This window comes from Gouania willdenowi, chromosome 5 (genome assembly GCF_900634775.1).
Source record: "Gouania willdenowi chromosome 5, fGouWil2.1, whole genome shotgun sequence".
Taxonomy (NCBI): Eukaryota; Metazoa; Chordata; class Actinopteri; order Blenniiformes; family Gobiesocidae; genus Gouania; species Gouania willdenowi.
This window is the reverse complement of record NC_041048.1, coordinates 17,574,482-17,588,012: the sequence shown is the minus strand read 5'-3', so window position 1 is coordinate 17,588,012 and position 13,531 is coordinate 17,574,482. Positions and strand designations below refer to the sequence as shown.

Below are 13,531 nucleotides of genomic sequence, written 5' to 3'. Positions count from 1 at the left end.
ATCACAAGCAGTAGCACGCAAATATCTTCAAAATGATTAAAATAGAAACACTGATAAAACACGTGCTTTTGAGATAAACAACATAACTCTTTCAGTGCAAACATACTTTCGTCACTGGTTCTTATGTTGATCTTTAATTATATGTAAACATACATATACAATTAATTAATTTGCTCCGTTCATGTTTGATTGAAACACAAATTAAAGAGCAATGGTGGATTTGGTGAATTTTATTTTTACGAAAAGTGGGTGTACAAAATACAGACAATTTAGAAAAGCAGATTAATGAATATACATCAAAATGAAAAAAATAAAATAAAAAGCGCAAGTAATCCGGAAGTGACGTTATCTGCATGGGCATGTGCATATGCGCGACTCCCAAATCGCTCCGACGAGGAACAAATACTCTAAGCTTTGCAGACTCGCCGTTTATCTGTATTAGTATTACTATTCAGGAAAACAGATAGTATTTTGTCAACGTTGTACAACGGTACTGTATACATTTAGGAGTTGTCTGTTATTTGGTGGTATTCCGTTTTACCACCTTTTTGCCTTTCGGCTCGAAACACGAAGTGAGCTTCGAGCAGCACCGACACAAAATCTCAGCTCACCTGATCAATGCAGAAGACTCGATGATGGAGAGGACATGCTGGTTCCTGTGACCGTGACTGTCTCCTCTGCCTCTCGGTATGTTGGCCTGTCCACTGATTAATACATGCGTTCATTCAATTATCTGCAGTTAAAGGCGCGGTTGTCTCTGCTTTGCCATTTTATTACCGTGTGTTGGTTTCTCAGGCTCAGTTTATCTCCGCTGTGTTTTATGTGAGAGACGCATTGTGTTAATCTGTACAAATACTCAGTCTATTGCCAAAAGTATTGGGACGTCTGCCTTTACAAGCACGCGAATTTCTATTTAATTTGAGGAGATGCAGTGTGATTACATTGGAATAATGTGGAGTTGAAAACTCTTCATCTCTTTTGTTCAGGAGTTCCACAACATTTGTGTGTGTGTGTGTGTGTTGGAGAATTTTTCACCTTTCTAATTTAATATTACTTAATATTGGCCGTGGCTATTCATACAGAAACGTATGAATATACTGTTAGTCTATTCGTACGGAGCGCCCCTCGTTGGACAGTTTAGGTGATGCGATAGGTGCGCCACGTGACTTTAAGTTCCGTCAGTTTTATTTTAGCTCATATTTATTTTTTGCTACCCCGCTAACCCTTTCATTTTAGCCCTAACCCAGGAAATACCCTAAAATGTTTTTTTTTTTTTTTTTTTTTTAGTATATGTATTTTTAAAGGTGTAATTTGTCATGTTAAATAAATGAAAGAATATGTATGACAAAAGTGGGATTTGAACCCACATTAGCGGAAGGAAGGATCCTTGACTGCGGCGCCTTAGACCACTCGGCCATCCTGACACAGCCACGTAACGCTTTTGTAGAAAAGGTCCGGAAAACGCGGAATATGTACCCATTATTGATCTATTGATACGTTTCCGTATCAATTGACAATTTGAAAAATATTTGTCAGGTTATTAGATGAGAAGACCAGGCTTCTACTGTTCACTTGTACTATATAAAATAAATAACACGGGTGTTAAAATAATTTTAGTTGAGGGGTTAAGGGCTTTTAATTTCAAATTGGATGTCTCAGAAAAGAAATCTGAAAATCCAAGTGTCCAAAATGAGCCACAAAATTGGGAGCCTGAAATTGTCCCAAAACATCTTTATGTATAAAATTTTAGGGAGTCACAGGCTAATGCAAGCCCTACAATATGATCACACTTCCACCAAAAGTTACACTAAGCATGCACAGGAAAGTCAAGTTCACTTGGAAACTACAGGAAACCCAGGCTTGTCAATGTGATGGCCAGACAGTAAAGTGCATGTCTCCACTGCAGCCGCCTGCTTTACCTCCACTGAAAGGTTCAAAGCATACTGTACTTCCTGGGAAAGCTGCGGTACTTCGTTATCCGCAGAAAATTCTTCAACATGTTTTACCTGTAGGTGATCATCAGTGTCCTGACTGACACTGTAGTGTTTTGGGGATGCAGAACATCCAAAAGAGACCTGTTGGTAGCAGAGAGCAGAACTCTGGACAAACTGGTGCACATCATCACCAGCAGCCAAGTGCAGGACTAACAGACTGGAAAAACTCCATTAAATAATGGAGGAGTGGAAGGAACTAGACTTGACTAAATCAAAAGTTTCAGAAGTTACGGATTTATATTTAATATATTTAAAAAAATATGTTGTATCTTCTCTCTACATATATATATATATATATGTGTGTGTGTGTGTGTGTGTGTGTGTGTGTGTGTACTATTTTTTTCCACGTTAATGCAGGAGCTCACAAATTCCCTGAGAGAACCTACCCAAAAGGAGGAAATAAGCAATTGAGTGTCTAAGGTTGGGTCATTTTCAGTTGTCGAAGTTTTGAATGCTGTGTTATGGAAATCTTCGAGCATACCCTTCATGTCTGACAAAATAAATTCAAAAATGGACTAGAAGATATTTTCTACAGTTTATTCATTCCAGATCGCTGGCATGAAGATGGTACAGATGCAGTGGTCCCTCAGGAAACAAAGAGAAAGAATGGCCCCACACAGTAACAGCACACATCTCTGATAGTAGAAACCAAACAAGGCTGATCAGGACAGCGGCTATTGGCTAACTACATAAACAAAGGCAAATGGATTGTTATGAGAGAGTCTGACATTCCCTGTGAGAATCACACTTTTTGTGAACTTGTGTGTGGGAAACACAACAAGGTAAAACAAAACAAGGTACTGTGTCCGGAAGGAAACATGGATGAAACAGAGCACTAAGAAGCAGGGAAGGTGAATATATATATATATATATATATATATATATATATATATATATATATATGCATCTCTAATCTGTGTATATAGTGTGCTTATCATTCTGCCATAACAGCTGCTACTTCAGAATATAGATCTTCTTTGTTTAGAGTCTTTTTAGCAAAAATATTTCCTCAAATGCACTCCTGTTATTATAAATATTAGTACAAATGCTGGTTCGCTGCTTTGTTGTGGGTGCACTGGTTCGCCTCAAATGGATGTATGGATATATATATATACATATATATATATAATCGAAGATTATTTTTTAGGCAAATTCACTATGTATGTATGTAGGGATGAGGGATTTTGCCTAAAAAAATAAACTTCGATTTTTTTTTTTTAAAGAAAAATTTGAGTTAAGGTTCGATTTTTTTTTTTTCTTCAATGCACTTAAAAATGACTGCAGACATCAGATATATTGTCAAAAGTGCAACTTTATTGCTGTGATTGTCCTCAAGAGTTAAAATGCATAGAACAATTCCAAAAAAAAGTGAATGAGGCTCTGTCATTCAACAATTTCAAGCTTTAACCCAGGGTTAAGCAAAAGTGAAGCAGCAACTTCACAGTAGCTTCAATTTTCTGATTAAGAAATCAGATAACTACATATTTTATTACATATAATATTACAATTAAATTAAATTAGCATCTCAGCATAGTGCGAATAAAAAATTGAACATGCCTGTGGCACATATATAGTCTGCTCAAAGGGTAAACACATGTAAACAGAAAGTGAGCTGTCTCACGTCGGAACGTGAAAAAGTCCATAAAAACTGTGAAAAGAAAAAAAACAAAACAAATATAATAATAATAATAATAATTATATATATATATATATATATATATATTTTTTTTTTAAACTTCAATTTGCAAAATAAAAATCGTTTTTATCTACAAATTTGATTAATTGATTAAATCGATTTTTTGCCCAGCCCTATATCGATGTAAGACATAGCAGCTCTAAAAGAGGAAAGATAATTTTCTTATTATAGTCTCATAAATGATAGTTATTTTCTCTGTGTTCTAAATATTTTTAGTGTTTCAACCTTACTTGTCAGAATTTGAATAATGCATGTCAATGTGAGGGTTTGTAACTATTTTCCTCTTATATAAGAACTATATCTGAACTTCCTATAACCCAGCAGTAAGGCCCTAAAAGAAAACTATGGGCAACTTCAAAAAAGGAGAAGATTAGATAATGTAAAAAACTGTAAGAATTATTCAGGCGTTGAGAATACAAAGTTAAAATAATGACTTTGATCTTGTGTGTCTACAGTATAAATGCTGTCTAACAGATACATAATAAATAGATAATAAATGCTGTCTTCCTGTTTCTCCAGATCACTCCTCTTGACACAATGAATTTCCTGCGTAATCGCCTGGTTGTTCTGGGCTTGGCCTTGTTGGCCACGCTGCTGCTGTACTTGTTGCTGCCGGCCCTTCGGCAAGGCAGCATGGAACCGTCACTTGAGGTTCAGAAAATGGGCCGCATGGGCACTCCTCCTCCTCCTCTTCTATCTATGAATGTGACCATTGGTACTGGACAGCTACCCGGAGACCCTCCTCTGTTCTTTAGAGAAGCTCTGCCTCTTGACGGAGCCGGGCGGCAGATATTACCAAGGTGAACTAATGAGGAGAAAGACTCCTATTACACAACACAGCAACGACGTCGTGCATGTTTAGTAATACAAATTAAAATGAAGCAGTGTACTAGCATCCTAATCTTTATGCATGACCTCTACATTGACTTCCTGTTTTTGTGCAGGTTGCAGGTTGTCCTCCTTCATGGCCAAGCCTACACGTCCAAAACTTGGGAGGAACTTGGGACGATGGCCTTGCTGGCAGCTAATGGATATCAAGCCTTAGCCATGGACCTGCCAGGTACAATCTGAGCATTACTATCACTTACAGCATTATTCCACAAATATATTCCATCTAAACACATATGACTTCTATGAACTCTAACCTCAGCAATTGAAGTAGAACACTGAAATCTTCCAAAGCAAAATTTGTTATGGATTTATAAATGACCTTTGGAGAGAAGTTTTCTTGTCCATAAAAAAAAAGACTGAATAGTCTTCTCTTTTAAAAAGTATTGACCATTGTAACAATAATTGAACTAAGTTAATTTGATTAACTCTAGTATTTCAAACATGGAAAATAAAAATAAATAGACATCAGTCCCCAGTTATTGGTGTAATACTGACACCAGATTATCTGACATACGCTATTTAACTGGCAGCCAAACTTTGCAAGATGGTCAGCTGCTTTAAAGTGACTGAAACCCTCTGGCAGCAGGTTGTCCAGAAGAAGATGGTCCTTTAAAGAAATTAAGTAGATCTTAATTTTACTTTTTTTTTAACCAGATAAGACTATCTTGAAGCAGTTAGCGTTAAGGGATTGGTTCAATGTCCTACACTGGATTCGAACCGATCACACTCCAGTTACAGGCCTGCTTCCTTAACAATTAGACAACCACTGCTCCATTCAGCCATAGCAAGAGAAGTTGGTCATTCCAAATCTATGATTTCAAGAATATTGCATTTTTACACTATCACAAAGTTGGGATGTAACGATTTACTCAACTCCCGATACGATTCGATTCACAATACTGGGTTCACGATACGATTTTCTCACGATTTATTTTACAAAATGGGACTGTAGACAAATGACTGAAAACTATTCCTTTATTTTTTTTGGGAAAAAAACTAGAAAATACTGTACAGTTTCCCTTTTATTTTTCATTGTCAAAAGAATCCCTTGACAAACTATTCAAAACAATGCAATTTAATTAAAAATAAATCTTGAATGAAATAAATAAAGGAATAATACAAATGAAGAAGAAGCCTATTAATTTAAATTCTAGTTCTATAGTAAACAATGCAAAACTGCCTAATAGTTCTTTTTCTTTTTAAAAGTGCAACTGAAAATGTATTTTGTGCCTTAACAATTAGACTTTAAAAAAAAAAACAGTCATTGCACTGTATTTACCTCAGATATTTGTTTGGACCAGCAGAGGGCGCTCGTAACCCAGTGGTCGGTTGGCATGCAGAAATTCTTGCAGTGAAGAAGAGATGCTATGCTAGCAGACAGAGCTAATAGAAAAACTTGACTTTTACAGATATTCACGTAATATTACAGATATTCTTGTGGTGCTAAAGGAGTAAGGAATCATTTATGAACATGTTTAAGAGTAGAAGGCGGCCAGAAAGAAAGTAGTAGCAGATTCCGCCCTCCGCCTACACTTTTGGACAAGAGTGCTGTTTAAAAAAAGTACTGCGATTCAATTTTCAGAGTATCGATGTGAACCGTGATACCTATGAATCGATTTTTAACTGCCTTACAATTAATTGTTACATCCCTATCACAAAGTCATTCAAGCCCCCCAAGAAGGCTGGTCGTCCACAAAATTAATTTTGTTGTACCTTGTCATATAATGACAAAAAAAAAAACATTCTAAAAGACAAATTTAAGAGAGGACGGAATAATGCAGAGAATTACTGCAGCTTGCTCACCAGTTCACCACTGACCAGGGTAAAGATCTGTCTTGTCATACAGTGTCTCAACGTTTTAACAGAGTTTGGACTGAAAGCCCACTCTGCAGTGACCAAACCTTGCATTAGCGGCACACCTGTTGTGCAAAATAGCCTTTATAACACGTGTTATCACTCATCATGTACAATATCACAAAGACCATACAAGAAAGCGCTCCATTCCCCCTCTCGCGGTTTCTCTGTTTTAATGTTATCCTACAGCCTTTGTCACAGTCTTATAATTCCCGCCTGCACAACCGCGGGAACAGCGAATTATTGCGTTCTCTTTATTTCAAAAATTGTTTTTAGGTATTGAGTTTGCCTCTGTATTATGAAATGAGTGCATACAAAGTAGTACATTAAGATATAATTATTTTTGTGTAGTTGTATGTTGCAATAATAATGTATGTGTCAACTGTCTTTATAACGTCATGGTGTCCCACACTTGAAAAAGGAAGAATTTAACCAGACTCAGGATTTTACTTGTTCTTACTTTTATTCTATCCAGTGACAAGAAAGGTGTAAAACCTTTGAACATAAAACACAATGCAAATAAGTTCATAATTTTTCATCAAACAAGGTAAGTACAAATAAACACAATTTCAGGAAAGTACATTTAATTTGGTGAAAGTACATTTTAAACTTTTTTTTATTAAATCAATGCAGGTAAGTAATCTGTAAAATTAAGCATTAACTAAATAGAAAACTAGGTCTACTTTTATAACCTGAAACATTTTTCCTTATGTTTATATCAAATATATATTATAATTTCAATTTTAATTTAACAATTTCTCAACAGAAATACTTTGTTGCACTCAGCCAAAGGCCGTTTATAGGGCGACTTTCTCATCACGGCGATTGTGCTCACCTGTTGAGTTGCAGCACAGAGAATCATGCGCGCACACGGAGCAGTATGAGCGCGCGCCGGCATGTGCTTGGAGCGGCACATGCACCCAGCATTAAGCCTGGTTTATGTTTGACGGGCGCGGGACCTCGCGAGGTGTCTGGGCCAAAAATTATGTGACCGTGCACCCGCACTCGGAACTCTGAGGTAGATCGCCGCAACAGTATGGTCGTCACAAAATCGGCACATCTGGACTTGCCTCACGGCACACTGTTTGGGAACCACTGGGCTAGACTACCTTTTGATGAGGAGCATGTTGTGAAGACAGAGGAAAACTGGTCCAAAGTTCACGTTAGTGATGAAAGCAAGTTTAATTTAATTGGGTCTGAACCCACTGTGTGTGAAGAAGTCAGTAAAAGATGGAGGAGGACGTGTCATGGTTTGGGGGATGTTTTCCACAGCAGGAGTTTGGCCTCTTATACAGCTACATGGCAGAGGAATAATAATGTTTATAACAACCTTCTTCGACATCATGCGATTCCTCCCCTGTGCTCATCATCCAATCAGCCAGCTATTTTCATGCCGCCCCTTGTCACACAGCAAAACAGCTAAAGCAGCTCCTTGAAACTGAAAACATTAAAATAATGAAATGACCAGCAGAGAGTCCTGATCTCAACCCAATAGAAAAACTCTGGAAAATTCTTTCTGAAAAGAGTTATAGCTAAGAAACCCACTTATGAGTCACTGAACTGTGGAAGAGACTGGAAAAAGAGTGGACCACAATAACATTAGAATGGCGTGTGAGACTAGTGATGTGCTGTGGTTGCATATATGCTGAAGTCATTCAAAACAACACTCACTAATTGTTGGCTGTTTAGACTTTTAGAAATGCATAATCTTTCTCTGTGCTACAGTCCTTGCTGTTCCCTAATTTTGATCATTGTGTTTTTAGAAAAAATAATGTAATTTTATAAAACACTGTTTTAGTAGCATGGCAACATTCTTTCTAATTCTGAGCAACAAAGATGACATTAGTTCTATAAAAAAAAATTCAAGTTAAAAAAAAAAAATCTAATTTTGATCTTCAGTGTATTATATATTCACCATATTTATTTGTATACTTTATCGAGATTGTTATTGTTGCCACTAGGGGCGCTAATACAACTAAAATGTATGTCACTATAACCTTGCAATAATTACCAACAAAACATCTATACATAAACATAGCTGGTAGTAAATACAGCTGTGTTACAAAAACCTTTTTTAGTTCAACATTTTGGAATAAACACAAATCAAGCTTCATCTTTTGTTTACTTTTTTATTTGCTGTTTTCAGAATCTGAGTCAGAAATACTTTATTTATCCTAGGGGGAAATTACTTGAGTTACAGAGGTTTGAGAAATATTACAAATTAAAAAAATAAACACAAAAAAAGAAAAACGTACATAATTAAATAAAAGACTGTTAATTAAATATGGATTAAATATGAGTGCACGTATTACAGTAGAAAAAATTAAATAAGATAAAATGATAATAAATATACAAATTTACAAAATTAATACAGTTTTATTTATATATATATAGTTGATCAATAACCCAGTCTGGGAATGTTATTCACATTGATGGTGGCCAATAAAGTTAACACACAAATTTTAATTGAAATGTTTTCACATGTAAACATCATCTGTTCTGTATATACTGTATGTTGTGTTGGTTAAGGTTAGATACAATAGAGCTCACAGCGCCCTCCTGTGGTGAGTAGAGACTAAACCAGACAAAAACAAAGTTGGTTAAAAAAGATTAATTCTCAACCTGAACAATCTCAACTGTTTTAAATGTGTCTTCTCAAACATAAACATGACATGGGTACTGGTAGTTATGTGTTTCAGGAGTCTGGGTGGCTCACGCTAACCAGCAAACTTCTTAATCTGTGCCTCTTTCTATCTTTGCAAAACCTGCGTTCATTGGCTGTGCAGAACATGCATGAACATTATAGGATTTATTTATTTCATTACTTTTTCTAATGAGTTTTCATCTTTTACAAGTGACACACTAAGATAGAACAATACATACATAAACATCCAGTACTTAGTCCAGAGTTCACCCTAAACACTAGTAGACCTGGATAAACAAACACATAACAACAAGGTTAATAACATCAGTGGCTCAGTGGTAGAGTGGGTCGTCCAATAACCGAAGGGTTGGGGGTTCGAATCCTGCTCTAGCCAAGTCTTTGTCGTTGTGTCTTTGGGCAAGGCACTTTACCCACATTGCCTAGTATAAATATGGTGTGAGTGAGTGTTGGAGCTGTTGAAGTTCACCATCATCTTTGTTAGAAAACTGAACTTCTTCAGCTGCTGCAGGAAGTACATCCTCTGCTGAGCTTATTTGATGTGGGAGCTGATGTTCATGTCTGTTTGACCGACTGGTGAGATGAGGTGCAGCTGTTGGTATACAGGGAGAAGAGCAGAGCAGAGGAGAGAGAACACAGATCTGAGGAGATCCAGTGCTGATGGTCCAGGAAGCAGAGATGGTTTTTCCCAGCTTCATGTGCTGCCTCCTAGTATTATTAATAATAATAATAATAAAATATCCACAATTTAGCCACAACCAAATTGAGTGTAAAGTTTTAAATACTCCATAATAGGTTTCCACATGCTGTAAAATGTATATGGGTTCCTTGACACTTCATATCTCAGTTTTTCTATGTGGAGTTCTCCAATAAATGATCTGAGCCAAGCTTCAAATACAGCTGGGGCATCAGATTTCCACATTTTCAAAATACATATCTTTACAGTAACCATACCATAAGCAAACATTGTACAGAATTGTCATCCTGGATGTCCATTGGCTGAGTGTTTGTCTAATCTATTAACATTAGGAAGGAGATCCAAACTATTGTAAGGTTTATCACTGTTCACCTCTTTTATAATACTGTATAACAACGTTATCAGAGGGATTGTTAGGCCTCCTTGTAGTTTTTTTCATTCTGTCTTTTTCTCGCAGGTTATGGAAAGTCGCCAGACTCAGAAACTCTGAAGACCGACCAGAGTCGTGTGGACCTGCTGTCGAGGTTCATGGAGTCTTTGGGCGTGAGGGCAGCTGTGCTTTTGAGTCCCTCCATGAGCGGCCATTACTCTATCCCCTTTCTGATTAACAGCAGCACCCAGCTGCGAGGCTTTGTTCCAATAGCACCCGTCGGCACCCGCACTTTATCTCAACAGCAATACCAAAGCATTCAGGTAAAAGACGGGACATGGTGTTTATGTGACACAAATCTAAATACTTAAACTGAAGTAAATGAAGTGTCCTTTGCTCAAAAATATTTAATGTGTATGTAATTACCAAATCTTAATAATACTACCAGACCCTGATTGACTAAAATGCTAAATAAAGAGCGCTAAATTTGCTTCACACACAAATAAATAGCACTGTGTGTTCACCTGTTGTGTGTGATTGACTAAGATTGTTATCACAGATGACAACAAGTGCTAAAGTGATGGGGACCACACTGTTCAAATGAGAGATTTATGCTGACAAGCTGATGTAGGAACGCTGAGTTCTAGAGCACGAGTAACCACATGCGCAATATAATATTTTAGTGGTGTTAGTAGAAGAGTTAAATAAATATATTCTGAAATTATTGCAAACAACTGTGAATCTAAGCAGGAGAAACACAACATGATAGAGCAGTGAAATGTCTAGTAATTGGTAAAAATAAAAAAGGAGGTAAAAAACGGATTAAAATTCAATTTAATTTCTTTTTCAAATACATATCACACACAAAAACATCTCAAATAACTGTATTCTATGCTTAATCTTTCTAAAATATAAATTTAGTTAAAATAAAATGCCATATAAAAATATCTTGTCACTTTGTGCACTAATCCTGGCTACTCCGTATTTGTAATGGAATGGGAATCTCTGTGGTAGAGTGTCTATGATAATGCTGTGGGGGAAAAAAACAAGAAGAACAAAGTCAAGTATATAATATTACACAAGTGTTTTAAATATCACTGATTTATTCATTTCGGAAATGCTGATCGAGCAGAAAGATTGGTTCTCTCTCTGTTGCCTTTTTGCCAACATGTACTCCTCATCCAGTTGTATACACGTGGGTCTGGTAGTTAACACCCACCTGTTACATGCAGTAAATAACGGCAAATCTTAAGTAAATCAGGCCCTATCCATATAAGCCAGGGTTGGGGTCAATTACAATTACGTCTTCAATTATCCATGTTCAATTACAATTCAATTACAATTATAGTGACCAGCATTTTTTCCAATTACAATAATTTTTGTCCTCAGAAAGTAAATTACAATTACATACTCAATTACTAAAGTTCAATGACAATTAATCACAATTACTGAGCTTGAAATAAATGGTAACCTTCCTCTTGTGTTAGCATCTCTAATGATAGCGGGTCCTAAATCAGCTGTAAAATACACTGAAAACAAATATCTATCATGTAATTTATTTCCTATCTATTGCTTACCTTGTTAGACTTCCTAAGCAATGAAAATAATGGTATTCATATTTTTGGTGTGGGCGTCCAAGCCTTTTTTGTGTCAGTATATCCCTAGATTTAATATTTTTTTGAATGGTAAAGAAACATTCAAAAACATATTTTATTAATTGTTAACTACATATGTGTAGAGCTGTACATAGAACTGTAACATGGTTCCCCAGTTTAGCATTAAATTACAATTGACATTTTTTAAAAATCAAATTTTCATGGCAATTACAATTACCAAGTAAATTATTTAAACTCAATTACAGTTGAATTATGATTACGACAGCAACACATTATTAAAATTACAATTATATGTGGTATATGGTATTGCTTTCACCCATTTGTCTTGTAATCCCTGTGGACACTGATGCTTTCTCTGTTGTAACGTTGTTGTTTGATGGGCAAAGATGAGCCACCAAGTGTCAAATGGTGTAAATAAGTGAATCTTTTCACCGCTGTGTGTTAACATACTGGCATTGCTTTTATATTTGTTATTGTATTTTATATTGTGATCATATTTTTCAGACTCCCACTCTCATTGTATACGGGGCCCTGGACACAAACCTGGGTGCTCAGTCCCACAAGAACCTCATTCAACTGCCGCACCACTCTGTCCTGAAGATAGAAGGAGCTCGCCACGCCTGCTATATGGAGAAACCCAGAGAGTTTCACCAAGGACTCATTGAGTTCCTCAGCAAACTGAAGTGAGATGTGTCAAAGGAGGGAAAACAACAGGAAATGACGGTTTAAAAAAAAAAAAAAAAAAAAGCCAGAAAATTTACAACAGCACCACGATCAGCTTGGTTTCATCTCCTAAAGGAATCTTACTGGGAATTATGTGAAGTTGCACTGTTACATCTTAAATGTGTCATTTTTCTTATTTCCCGCCTGAAAACACGAGGCACGTTCAGTAAGCTTGTATTTACAGTGTTCTTTTTTTATGTGTTCTCTGTGTTCCTTAATGCATGTTAATGTGTGGTGTTTGTCTTTATGTTGTATTTTGTAGATAACTGTAAATATGGATCTTTAACAGCCCTCTGTCTGTTCGTCTGTCTCGCTTCTTAGACTCAAACCCATTCCTACCCCCAAGTTCCTGCAAACCTAAACTGAGCAAACAGAACAGATACATGCTGTATGAAACATGTGAAAATATTGAATATGTTTGGACAATCAAATCTAAAGAGGGGAAGATATAAAGTGTTATGCATTACTCGAAATAAACACTTAATATATGTGTTTGGTTTGCTTCTGTTGTTGTGTTTCTACTTCAACTGAGTAACAACAGCTACTGAGTAAAGTACTATACACAATGCACAGGTATCAATAAAGAACCCAATGACCTGTACAAAGTAAATGAGGTAGAGAAGATCAAATATTACATAATTAAAAGGATGACAGGTTCTTGACTAAACTTTATTTATTATCACATTACAGTACAACTTTCTGTGATGAGTTTGGTATTCAGTTTTGGTATATATATATATATATATATCAATGAGTGGATATCCATAAAAGTAAAAATAAATATCTTTTCATTAAGAAAATTAATCTCTGGTTTCAAGACCCAACATAACCTTTAAATAACAAGCCAGTGCCCAAACTGAGGGGGAAAACTCGATTTCAATACTCAGGCATAAACTGCTCCATTTTTTTTTTATTTACGGGGCAATACAGATTTTCATACATTCGTATGATATATGAACAAGAAAATAAGCAAAGAAAAAAATAACAAGTACAATTCATAAAAGAAAATACAGTATTATAAAGTATAT

General features: G+C 36.1%; 1 protein-coding gene across 1 annotated transcript; it reads left to right on the top strand.

Moving 5' to 3' along the window:
* Positions 1 to 381: 381 nt before the first annotated feature.
* Positions 382 to 12,995, top strand: abhd14a (abhydrolase domain containing 14A). Its single transcript, XM_028447079.1, has 5 exons — positions 382 to 687; positions 4,210 to 4,490; positions 4,635 to 4,750; positions 10,252 to 10,487; positions 12,285 to 12,995. Exons 2-5 carry the CDS (start codon positions 4,228 to 4,230, stop codon positions 12,465 to 12,467), a joined length of 798 nt encoding a protein of 265 aa, XP_028302880.1. The 5' UTR covers positions 382 to 687; positions 4,210 to 4,227; the 3' UTR covers positions 12,468 to 12,995.
* Positions 12,996 to 13,531: the final 536 nt, after the last annotated feature.

Coding starts and splice junctions, on each gene's coding strand:
- abhd14a (XM_028447079.1), top strand. CDS start 4,228: ATGAATTTCCTGCGTAATCGCCTGGTTGTTCTGGGCTTGGCCTTGTTG. Junction 4,491..4,634: donor GGGCGGCAGATATTACCAAG/GTGAACTAATGA, acceptor GTTTTTGTGCAG/GTTGCAGGTTGTCCTCCTTC. Junction 10,488..12,284: donor AGCAATACCAAAGCATTCAG/GTAAAAGACGGG, acceptor CATATTTTTCAG/ACTCCCACTCTCATTGTATA.